Source organism: Heteronotia binoei, chromosome 10, assembly GCF_032191835.1.
Source record: "Heteronotia binoei isolate CCM8104 ecotype False Entrance Well chromosome 10, APGP_CSIRO_Hbin_v1, whole genome shotgun sequence".
NCBI classification, from domain to species: domain Eukaryota; kingdom Metazoa; phylum Chordata; class Lepidosauria; order Squamata; family Gekkonidae; genus Heteronotia; species Heteronotia binoei.
The window spans coordinates 18888434-18901618 of NC_083232.1; the positions used below are offsets into that span (position 1 = coordinate 18888434).

At 38.7% G+C, this 13185-nt stretch overlaps 1 protein-coding gene across 2 annotated transcripts in view; it reads right to left on the bottom strand.

Moving 5' to 3' along the window:
* Nucleotides 1-311: 311 nt before the first annotated feature.
* The window catches only part of CNPY1 (canopy FGF signaling regulator 1), a 55123-nt gene continuing 42249 nt past the window's right edge, over nt 312-13185 (bottom strand). The window contains exons 1-4 of one of the 2 annotated variants that reach the window (XM_060247945.1): nt 8366-8626; nt 7620-7823; nt 5829-5925; nt 312-519 (exon numbers count right to left, since the gene is read on the bottom strand). In XM_060247945.1, the coding sequence (XP_060103928.1) occupies nt 482-519; nt 5829-5925; nt 7620-7823; nt 8366-8479 (453 nt within the window). In that variant the 5' untranslated portion in view covers nt 8480-8626 and the 3' untranslated portion in view covers nt 312-481. Of the gene's footprint in view, nt 520-5828; nt 5926-7619; nt 7824-8365; nt 8627-13185 lie in introns of those variants that run through there. The other variant, XM_060247944.1, reaches the window with a different exon arrangement.

A 13185-nucleotide genomic window follows, 5' to 3' on the forward strand; every position in this document is an offset into this window, starting at 1 on the left:
GTGGAGCCAGTACCGCGCACACTGCGCTTCACCTAAAAAATTCCTCTGCGCAGGCCTGAAGGGCATATCTTGGAAACCAATCAGTGGCTAAAATGACAGAATGATACTTAAGCACGATAATTTGACTTTGTCGCTTCTCAGTACTGATAAGCATTAGTCAACATTTTACCAGTCACAAGTAATCATTCCTCTCAGAAAGAGCCACTGGATTTCTTAGAAATTCAAATGAATGACACCATGGTCTTATTATCATGGGAAGCATTTTGACCACCTATTGGTTAAACAAGCCCCTGTCTACTGTCCACAAGAAATGGTGCAAATGGCAATTTTAATATATTTGTCTGTCAATACAAAAAAAATAATCAGTGTTTTCGATAGACTTTTTTAAATAAAAAAAGTGAAAATAAGAATGGAAGACAGAGACCGTAGAGCTATTTCTGTCATTGTTCTTCATCTGTAATATTACTCGACGGCTGTTTTGCTAGAGTTCACTATGTGTCTCAGGCTTTTCACAAAGACCTGAACAGGAGAGGAGAAAGTAACACATCAATAAAGCATTCAACAGTTGGCTTCCCTTAAACTACACAGCTTTATTCATCTAGTTTTCATTCTAGAAGATTCTGACCATAATGATGCAACAAACCATAGTTAAAACTAAGTAAACTTTGTTTTTTTCTTTAGAAAAGTGCAAGCATCCAGTAGTACCTTAAAGACTAGCAAAACTTGTGGCAGGGGAGGAGCATTCGTGAGGGTTATTTTTATTTTTACTTCTTGAAATTCAGAAGTACCTCTAAACTGTCTGACAATAAACCAGTCTTTTTGATGATCGGGCACAGTTCTTTCAATACAACCTTTTACAAAATGACAGTAAGTTTCCACAAGCAGTATTGCGTCATTATGGGTACGTTAAAACTTAATGAAAAGTAAGGCAAGCGGTTAAGCTGCAGTTCTGAGTCTTGTACAAACTGAAATTTTTGTACAAATGGGACATTTAAAGTTTGATAGCTTCATCTCCACTTGAAATAATTTCCTCAAAAACAGACTCCAAGCATAGTAAATGAAGGATATTCTACACATGTGCATCCCAAACACTGTTATCATATATCTCCAGTTACTGACGAAGCAATCTAAAATCATGACTGGTTCTCAACCCAGTTATTCTGGAGCTGATGGGTTTAGACTATTAACTGTTCTCTGGCAAGACTTGTGGGCTTAAATTAAACTGATTTTAGGCTTGGCAGAGAGGATACCTTTTAAGATATTTAAGCCAACAAGATGTAACACCTTCAGGTTTCTCTATGCACATGCTAACACACATATGTTTGTATACATGTTTCTTTCTTGTAAATCAAAACCAAATCCAAATGTTAAGATTATATCTTCACCTATTTTAAAAAAATATGAATTAAAAATACTTATGCCCTGAAGTATCTTTGTCCCCCCAAAACTTAAATTTATAGAATTTCTCACTGCAGGAGAGGGATATAATGAAGCACTTTATGTATTGACTGGGAATTCCCTACAATGTTTTTTGGGGGAAACCTCTCAGTTAAATGTAAAACTGCATAAACTTTCATAAAATAATTACATCCATGAAGGGAAACACTTCCTCAGTCCCAGGCACTGTATGCCGGTGCAGTGGAAACGTTAGTCTCCTTCAGGCACACAAAAGAGAGCTGTATGGTTCAGAACTGCGAGCACACTGCTTTGGGGGTGGCAAATTATCCTGAAGAGCAGCTCTCAGTGAGGACTAGTCACCTGGAAAACGTCAACTTTCAAAGCTCTGCTGTTAGAGGAATAATAGACATGTCGGAGTGAGGTAGAGACGGGGAGGGGGGAGGGAGCGGCAAACAAACGGCATGTTTTTAGAGTAGAATAGATATATTTTTTTCCTTCCATTGCGTGACTTGAAAATGCATGAATGGTTTCTGCTCAAGCTTTCTGCATAAATACATTCACCTTTGGGATGAGAATGGAAAATTTCAGCCAAAGAGAATAATTTTGCAGACTTATAAGCATGTGAAGAGGATTATTATAATGGAAGTCTCTATGTTTACCTTAACGATAAAATGGGGATGGGGTGGGGTACGTGTGGAAGCTACAAGTGCATTGTATCCCAATGGTAAATTGACTGACAGAAGTCCATACATTAACTCAGAATATCCTTGGGCATTTTCCTGATTCTGATTATTACAAACAACATCATAGCTATGACTCCCTTCAAAATGTCAGCAAGAAACTGGTGGATCGACAAAGTTTGGAGTTTACATAAACAAGCATTCATTCTGCCCACCCCACCCCCACTCCCTGAAATTGTTTAGACCAGCCATTTGATACATTAAGTGACAACAGTTCATCCTGACAAATATCAATACTTCTGCAAAATCTTTGGGACCATGAAGATCTCAGCTTCCGGCTTCTGGCTGAACCAAAAAAGAGAAGCATTCCGCTCAGAAAAAAAAAGTTTCTGGTGTTTTTAACTGGGGTGGGAAGGTATTCTTAGATAACAGCTAAGAATGTAAAAAGCATGCGCCACCTTTTTTATTATTATTATTCCTTGTCTGTGAAAAGGGTAAGTATAGAGATTTTCAGTTGAGATCAAAGAACACTTTTGACAGATTACTGAGCTACAGTTGTCTGTATCAAACAGTTTCATCCTTTTAACACATTTCACTTAAGTATTTTTTTTTTTTTGCTTTTTAGTCAAACAAAGGATGCAGATGTCATGTAAACACCTACAGAAGTGCCAGAACTCATGGAGGGAAAGGTTGCTGAATTTGCCACAGTGGTATCACGTATTCTTCAGGAATCCATGCAACTTTCCCCACGTATGTCTTCTGAGAAGACCCCACAATCCTTAATAATTTTCTGTTCCATGTAAGAAGTGCGAAGCTCATTAATTCCAATTCTAGTCAGCTTCTTCCAGGCCACCCCAAATACATGATATCCCCGGAACTTTTGCTTTGTGAAAGGCTGCAAAATATTCAGATGAACGCTGTTTGTAGTTTTGCTTCCCTGCAAAATTCCTAGGCTCATAATCAGCTCTTTGCCGGAGGCAATGTCTTTCCGTGGGCCATTTCGGTTCCTGAAAATGTTCATTTTTCATAAAGCTATATGTGCATCTAAAATAGTATCTTGAGTATACTTCAACACAAACTGCGGGGCTGACGGGACTGGCTGCCAACATTAACGCAAGTTTATAACAAAGCTGTAATATAATATAGATGGGAAATGAATTATAGATGCACAACATACATAAGGGTTGCTCTACATTTTGTCACACCGTCCTTCCTTATGCAGTGTATCCCTATTAACGATTGCTGGAGAATTCCACTTTTATTCTGTTCTTCTTGCCAAAAGGAGCTCTCTTGCTAATTCAGAAACGGATTCCCTCTCCACCTACACAGTTCAGGAGAGCTGTTTAGTTTTCCTATTGTCGAGGATGATGATATGAATTAATTTAAGATTTGTGCATTATGACTTCTTATTTTTTTTTTCTGTAAAATAAATCTACCTCCAAGTTTGAATTAGTAGGCTCTTTTTTACATCAACACTTTCCCATATTCACAAAGGGACTGATGACGCATATGGTGGCTGTTTACTTTTCCTTTCTCTCTTGCGTGGCTGGGGTTCCTCTTTTGCATGGCTGCCATTTTGTACCCCCGGGAGTCTTTACAAGGTCAAACATAAAGACTGCTATACCCTACCACTTGATAGGTTCTGGTCTCCTGTCCAGGCCCCAAATGATAAACCTTTTATCCCCCCTTTGCTTTTGATAATTACTCAATTCTGCAAGGTTGAATGCCCATTTTACTATTTGATGTAAGGCCCTTTCTTCCTTTCACAATCAACCACACACCACCATGGTCTTAAACTCGTTTAATATGAAGATACCTTCATTTCAGCAGAATATTTTTCCAATTGTCCTAAGGAGGGGATTCTAGATACAGTTTCTGGGGAGTCAGGTCCACCGAACTCAGTAGGAATTGCTTCCAAGTAAATCGAGCTAGCTAGACTGAGGCTTAGAATCACAATCTAACTCAACAGTCTGGAAGTAAGTCCCACGGACTGAGATGAAAGTTAGGCAAGTTCTAGAGAGACAGCTGGTTTCTTTGAGATAGTTTTAAGGGAAGTGGGCTGCTGAAGATCTATTTTGAAAGGTTTCTACACTATTTTAACAAATTCTAACATCTGAATAAGGAAACCAATAAGAAAAGAAGACAAAAGAATCCTCCGGCACCTTGGAGTCTGTCAACCCAATCCTAAACACATTTACTTGGAAATGAGTCCTGGTAGCTGTAGTAGATTAGACTCTTGAGTTAGCATGCCTAGACTGCAGTCTAACTTACTGCAGCCTTCACTTCCATAAGCTAAAGCTAACTTGGGGTGATGCTGCAGGAATAGGAATTCATTACTTTCATCTTTAGCATAAACACACAACTTTCAGCATGCTTTTGGCTAAGATGTAACAGCAAATTATTTCACACAAAAGCTACAGGCATGCTTGAATTAGATCAACATGTTGGCAAAAAATGGCTCATAAAATTAACCAGCTTCTCTCTGTTCTTGAATTTCCCTTTCTCTTAATCTCTATGGTACTTGCGGGGGTAGGGGGAGAAACTCAGGGTGGTGGGGAGAGATCCTAGTTAATGCATTAAGCATATGCTAAGGCCATGGTGTTGTGCAAACTATCTTAGCTGATCACTTTTTCTAATACATTAAGGGGAAAAAACTAACATATAATGACCCAAAGAAACAGAATTGAAAATCTATAACTGTAAATAGTGTAATTGTGTATGAGGCAAAGAAGGCCTTATGAGACATTTTCTTAGCTATTTAGCTTCATTTTGGTGAAAACTTCCCCTCTGCTAGCACTTTTTAACTCCTGTACTGAAAATGTCCTTTGTGCTTCAGATCAATAGATCTACTGAATCCCAAAACCATATACAAGCACTGGGTCTTATGTGAGCCACCGTTCCCACACATTTTCACTCTCTACTTCTAGAGTACTTTTAGCCCAAAGTGGAAGTTTAATTTTATTTTAAATTAAACAGGATTCTCATCCCCAGTCTTGTACCAGTATCGAAAATGAAAACCCAAGTGACCCAAATCCCTTGGTCTTCCTAACAGGGAATAATCTATCCGGGCATTCTTTAGGGAGGAAATTAGGGATGATGAGACAGAACAAATTTTATTTTAAAGGACCAAATAAAAACATTGAAATGTAAAAAAAAATGGAAATCAAAGATGCTGCCGCTCAAGCATCATTGACGAACTGTAGCCCACCATAATGGTATAATGTTTATTTTCCATAATCCCCCTTTTTTTCAGGGATCTAGAAGTCACAAAAATATATAACTGCTACAAATAGACCTTGGGAGCACTCCAGCTCCTTTGAAAGATGATGAAAGGCAGGATATAAATGTTTTAATTAATAAACAGTAGGGATTTTGGCTGCAGCCTTCAATGAATTTTGGATAGTTTCCTTCCTTTGTACGTAAAAGAACTTTTTCAGGCATTGTGATTACAGATACGTAATGAAAGCATGCAGAATATGCAGGTGGGATTTTTTAAAAATGGTGTCATGTTAGAGTCAGAGCAAGAATGGAAGAGCAGATGTTAAATCTGTGTAAAAGAACCCACTTTCAGCACACACATACACACCCAACGCGCTGTGGCAGGGCAATGTCAATGCTTATTCAACTCCAGATATTTTTTTCTAAAGTGTTTTTTGCTACACCCAAGTCATGCAACTCGGTTGAAGGGGGAGGTGGGGGGGGGAGAGATGCTGTTGAGAGAGAGAGCACATGTTACATCAGACACAGTACCTGATTTTTCAATGCACAGCCTGTCAGCCAGAAAGTCTGCCTCCTGGGCGATAAGTGAGAATATTTCATCTTCATACTGTTCTATGATAGTTTCACACTGAAAGGGGGTGGAAAAAGGTAGTTGCTCTCTAGCAAAGAACTAAACAAGACCTTTTCAGACAGAGTAGCAGCAAAGAAGTACAGTGTAAAGAAGGCCATGTGATATTTTTGACTGGTGCAGCCTCCTGAACCATTGTGCTATTTCTCTGTGTAATTAACAGCACATCCAAGATTTCAACATATGCTAATTCAGGACCCATTTCTAACAAAAATATCCTCCTTATGTTATGAGGTTGAGGGGTTTTTTTTTAAAGCATCATACTCAGATTGTGAACATTTTCACTTATAGAGAGGTTTACTTGCATTACAAACCAGTTAGGTGAAATTTTCACCAATTCTTTAAAATCGTCACATGGATTGTCCTTGGCATTCAAAGACATATACACCTTCGTCTGACTTTGCTTTTAAGTGAAATGCTGGCATCATTTAAAATGCTAACCGCAGCCCACAATTGGGTTTTCAAGCATGGTTTGGATTTCTAATTTTCTGAACTGTGGGTGCTGCCTTCACAAAATCTCATTGGCGATAACGCTTGACTCAAGGGAGCAATTTTAGCCGTAAGTGAAACATATGCACAGCTTTCCCAAAAACTCTGAACTGGATCATAGGAACAGAGTTACAAAATATATTTAGGGGGGAAAAATATGTATTTCAGTCAGGAGGCCAAAAATCTAGCACTAAGGCTGCCAAACATTTGCCCAGCCCCAATGATGACAGCTAGTCTACGCCATGAGAGATATAGATACAATCTCAGCACATTAAACACAGAGAATCACGAAACACAAGAATCGCCATTCTCTCTCAAAAGAACCAAGAGCAATTGGCCCAACCAGCTACCTTGAAGAATCTACAAAGCATTCAGATCCTGCAGCTGCGTTCACATTAATGTAGCTAGAATCTGTTCAGAACCCCAGTCCAAAATACAATTCTTTCAAGAAGTAAACTGCTTTGAAAACAATGGACTGTACTCCCACAGAAGGGCCTTCAGAATGGAGTGGAAATCTACCACTACCCCCCTTCTATCTTTATAGACTTAAAAAAAAATAGCAAGTATTCTTTGACATGGCCATGACACTCGACATGTTGGGGGGGGGGGGGGTAGAAAAAGCATTTGACGAAGGAACACCCTGGGACCAGGCCGGCTAGAGAAGCCATGCTGCCTTTTGCTTCAACCAGCTCTAGGCCCTCCTTCGTACTCAGGCCATAAACTCCCTTTCAACAAGGCCCAAAGGGGGGGAGGGAAGAAAACAGTACAACTTCCCTTCCTCCCCATCAGTCCAGCAATAAATATTCGAAATATTTGAAACAACACTCACATTAATTTTGGATTGTTAGCCTAGTAGCACAACTGCGTGCATCTTATTGAAGTCGGCAGGAGAGAAAAACAGATTATTTTGTTTTTTAAAGAATCTCGCAGGAGAGACGAAAACACGAAAACAGACAGCAACTGCATTTGCCTATGCAACCAGCATACTGAATTATGCAATATTTCGATGCACATGCAATGCTCCCGCTTAAAAAAAAACAACCCTAAGTCATGCCACACTGTTACTCCTAGTTAGGCTGGAAGAATAGGGCAATACAATGAGAACTCTGAGTTTACACTGAATGGAATGATTTAATATACAGTATCAAATATTATGCTAATAGCAATTCTGCCTGAAATGTCAGTCGTTTATTATGATGTCTTACCGCATATTTTAGGGGCTTATAAGCATCAGAATAAAAAAAGTATTTTTTATATTCTGCATAGATTGGCTCATCCTTCCGAGGGGCATATCTCTTGAATATCTTTTTCTTCGTGTCTGGATCATCTTGAAGCTGGTAATCGTTCATCCGGTCACATATCTTTTCCAAAACATCCGTTAAAAAGGTCTCGGATTTTGCAAAAGGGATCTAAAGGGGAAAAAGGAGGGAAATGCTGTTAACAAACATTTGAACTTCAAACATTATCAGAGCAAAATGCCTAAGCAGAAATGCCTAAGACCGATCAAAGGAAGAGGCCAACAGATCTCCATATCTCCATAACTGCTCATTTACGTTATACAAAATACATAATTAGCAATGTCACCTGAACCTAAATGACACTTAAATTAGACATTTTATGCTTCCATAAAACATTCCTTTTAGAACTGAAATAATATACTGTTGTAATTAAATGTTAAGCACATTTTGAAACTCTGTGTACAAGACACAGCAAAGAAAGAGAGAAACACTTCTTCTTATGCCCAGTGTCTCCTTAGTGCAACCCTGAAAAGATTTCTTGCTGGAATCAGCTTCACTTCTTTAAATGGAGCAGAGTTGGTACAAAGTCTCTCTCCCTCCCCCCCCTCCCTTTCCCCCTTCAGTTGGTCTATCTTCCTTGCTGCTCGTCAACTCTGAAGCAGCTGTTTAAAGCCTCCCAGGGGTTTTTTTTTGCAAAGAAAATAATCGCTTACAAAAATGCAAGTTCTCCCAGGTTCTACTGTTTCAAGCTTTATTTTCAAACAGCTGGCCCATGTCTTCGCCCAGTCCTCTTCCTCCAGAGTTAAGCCAAAATCCAGCGGAAACATTGAGACTGCTACCTACATTCTTAGCGAGAGTCTTCACAGTTAGTGTTGGAAGGGGTCAAAGAGCACCCCTCGCCCTTGGTAACAGGGACAAAAAAACTTCTCTCCCGTCTAGACAGGTCAAGGTGCAAGATGCGCCTATCCCTGTTGCTTCTTCCGGAAGGGGGCGTGAACTGAAGCCAAGTGCACAGTAAACAACGGGGGCTGCATCCCTGGGCCTTTAGAAGGTTCCCCCCCCCTCCACCCTCTACTGATCAAAGTAGGAAGTTTTCATGACAACCATAGTCAAAGGGACTGAATCACAAATGAACTCGATTTCTGCAATGTTGATATATCCAGTCTCCATTGTCTCTTTTCAGGCTCAGTATGAACCCTTCCGGTCTCAATGATTACATTACAGAAGCACTTTCATATGTGTGCTCCATTTACACAAAGGGTTGCCTTGCTTCACCACCATCTGGCTACAAATCAGATAAATAAAGGCAGGAGAATTAAAATTAAAGCTTAGAGTCCCTTTCCCCCCCTCCACCCCCTCCCAACCTCCTGTGTTTCTTAAACTAGGGCCTTTTATGAGACTTTTCCTCTCTCACCCCAGCCTTGTTTTGCATTTGGAAATTAACTTTTTCTTAAAAAAAATTTTTGGGGGGGACAACAAAAGACATAAATACTGCAGTAAAAGAATAAGAAAAAGTGGATCATATAGAAAGAATTTGTAGGTGACAGATCTCATTTCAAGTGTTCTGTTGAAGGCCAATTTCTAAATTAAGCAGAATGCTCCAAATAATTGCGTGCAGCTGTCAGTTTAATGGGCAAACATAATGACCTCAAGAAAACCACATGAAATATGCAATCCGGGTCCAACCCATCCCAACACACACCATGATTTGGGATTTAAACAGCCAAATACCCTGACGTTATATGGTTTCCGTGGAATTCTATGTTCAGCTGTTAAGGGTCTGGATGCAAATAAAACAAGAAGTTGCTTGCCTGTTGGTACCTTTCTGAATGTTACAAATGTCTTCGTTTTCCATGACAATTCTATATATTTTTTATTTTTTTAAATAAAGCTCATTGCAAAGGCCAAGGATTCAATGAAACAGCTACAGGATGTAATAATATGACGGTGGTTAAAGCTCAGCAAGTTGGAGCTGAGAGGTAACTGAGCCCCGATTTGAGCTATCCTGTCTTAAAGCTGTAACAGCCACCGTCTTAACACAGAATTAATAGTGTATAAGCTCACTGATTTCAATGAGCTTAGGCATGCTTAACTCTGCGTTGGATTGTAGGCATGGTGAATTATATAGAACAGTATATGGAGCACATGAAATCAATGGCAGCATGTTATGTTTTCACCTTTAAGGGGGACACACGTATGGCGACCAAATACGGCAGAGAAAATCACGTGCTAGGTAATTCTTAGCCAACTGATTGGAGAAAAAGACCGATAATTTGTTCACAGCATCAGGATGGCAGTTTTACCATGCTGGATAAGGTGTTCTGCTTGTATGGTTGCTGAGACCCAATCCAATGAAGGGCATTGGCCTATCAAGACTGCATCCCATATAAGCTGCAAATATCACTGCTTATGCTTGCACTGATTTGCATTTTTCATGTTCTGCGGTTCTAGCTTGCATTTCAGCTTTGGAACCTCAAAATATATAAAAAATGCAAATCAGTGCAAGCATATGCATATTTATGCCTCAGCATCAGTGGGAGTCAAGTGTACTGTGGCACATGCTGAACTGAATACATTAAGTGTATTTCAAGAACAAATTTAAAAAAACAAACAAAATTTTAAATATAGGGGATTAAAAATTACCTTGTTGCTTTGTCTACCCATTCATAAGGATTATACATATCAAGAAAATAGACTCCAATTGAATTGATTGCATGCATTTGTCTTCTACACACATATATTTCACAATAAATATGTGTCTGCTTGAATATGTATCTGCATAGAGTAAGGACTGGATTAAATATATGTCTTGCTAGAAACAAATGAGGGAACTGCATTATTCTACGTGCATTTTAGCATGCCCTCTCTATATATTTAGCAAAGTAGTGCTAAACAGTGTTGACATGGTGGATGGACTTAGTTACAAGTACTTTCTTTAGTTTCATTACAATCATGCACCTTCTTCTTTTTTTTTTTGAAATGATCAGAATTAAACTCAATGTGAGACTTCAGATCAGCTTCCTTTCCCCATATAATTATTAAGAGATTAAACTCTGCTTTTACATAATCTTGTGTGCCACTTTATACACAGGATTTACTCACTCAATGCATATATTCAAGCACATATATTCAAGCACTAGTACATTATGGTCTAGCACAAATAAAATGTGTACTATTGGACATAATCTGATCATTCCTGCCGCATCTCTGTTGCTATTTCTTCTTTATCAGAGAACAACCTGAATCTGTATTGAAAGTAATGCATTTGGCTGGGAATATATATATAAATAAAAAAATGTAACTGCTATGCATGGACATCTCTATATATGTTTATATAGATATCTATATATCTATGATATATCATTTGCAATTATATATCACAACTAGCATCACCACCATCAGAACTATAGCGCCCCTAACGTTAAGTATGCTTTAAAATTGCTTTAGTAATAAAAGAGCAAAAAAAAAGTATTTGAGTAAGTGGCAGAGAGCTTTTCTTTGGAGACTCTGAAGATTTTGAATAGTACTTGTCAATAAAGCAACTCCTATTGTTGTCACACCGGAGATGTGGGCCTCCACCCCGAAAAAGCTGTCTCAGAGATAGTAACCTCATTAAAATATGAATAACAAGGCAGCCATTATTGTAAAGAGAGAAAGGCATCTTACTTTCCATCAAACTTTAGCTGCTATCATTGGTTAACACACATAGAGATAAATAATTCGACGTCCCCAAAAAGTTGATTCCCTCCTTCCCTTTGATTTTTGCTGTCTGTACAGATTTTAGTATTGGGTGGATTACTTAAAACACTTTCAAATCAGTCTCCAGTGCTGATCATTCAAAGCATGTTTGCAGTTTAAAAAAAAAAGTTGATTGAACCATTCATTCAAAATGCTAACGGGAGGGGGAGGTTAATACCGACACACACGGCCATGCGCACACATAGCGACAATCAGTTCCAGAATATTTTAGCCAATTTTAAGCCCCATGATGGAGAATTCATTATGGGCTACAGAGATGACACCTTCATAACAGTCAATTACAAGGAAGCTCATGAGCCAGTTCATGACTATGTTTCTGCTAATCTCATCATAAATTTCTGCCTTGATAGAGACCAGAACCAGCCAAGAATGCAATCAGCTTGTGGACATGGGATAGGGAAAAATAAATTTAAAAATGTAACTGCTATGGATGGACATCTTCCAAAATCCAATGTGCCAATCAAAATGGTTTCTTTGAGCAGCATGATCCACACGAGAGAGATTCTACTCTTTAATCAGTGTTCCACTATGTATGAATTATGCAAGTCTACATGTGAACAACTACCTGTGTATATAAGTAAACATCTGAAAGCATGCAAAGGTTTTTTGAGTTGACAGTCAGTTGGCAGGGGAACCATTTCTAAGAATATAGAACAAGCATTTTTTTTAAAAAAGTGTTTCATGTCATTTAATCACAAGCATTTTAAACTGGCAAAAGTCTTCCAATCGCTGCTGATATTTATTAAAAGTCAATATTTAAAAGTGAAAATTCAGACACCCCCCCACACACACACCAGCGGCTAGAAAAGGAGAAACATGAATGCTGGGCTCCTCAAAAGGCTGATGGGATATATAATTAGCTATTATGTTAATTGAATCCACTGTGAGTTTGTTGTATGAGATTTCTTCATATAATATGCAAATGATCTCCAAGGTTTAGTTTTATTAGACAATATAATTAGAAATCCTTTTAAAGGAGAGAATTCTAATGAGGCATTATAAAGGTTGAGGGGGGGAATGTGTTTGCTATGTGGGCTTACCACCTGGGCTTGCTTAATTAAAAAAAGACTTTATTCACCATCAGGAAAAAAAAAATCAAAGAAAGTTTCAAGCATTTACCGGTATAGTTCTGAAGCAGATATTTGTTGTGAAAGCGTGTGAGAGAGGGGAGCAGAAGGAAGAATATAAATTCCTATGACCTTAAAGTAAGGCGCTTTCTCCAGCTATAAGCACTCCCTCTCTATATAAATAGAATTTCCCTACACAATTTGATAGCATACGATGTACATTAGAGGGGGCAATTCCACGAAAAAGCCCCACTGTTGTTATAACTATTAAGAGACGTGATCCGAGCAGAGGAAGGTACTTTAGCTTTTGTGGTGTAACTAATCAGTGTAACTTTGTTTGCTGTAACAAATACTGCTGATGTTCTAACATCTGGAATTAAAAGCCCTCCTTGAAAGTCAAGCGATTGTGTGTCCTGTTCTTCCAGAGCTGGCTGTAAATGCAACAGTTGCATGCCGTGCCATGCTAGATCGCTGCCGCTGCCACAGTTTAGGCTATTTCTGCTTCATCCATAGTTAATGTCCTGGAAAGTGTGTTCCTCTGACACATAAAACACTGGCTACACATCCAGTTTACAACAACAATGATAATTCATTTTGTTACATCAGAAATAATTTTCTAATGCTGTACAGGCCTTCCTTCATTTCCAACTGATGCCCTCTGCAATGGCCAATTGAGTCCTCCACCCCCCTATATGAGATGGCATCTG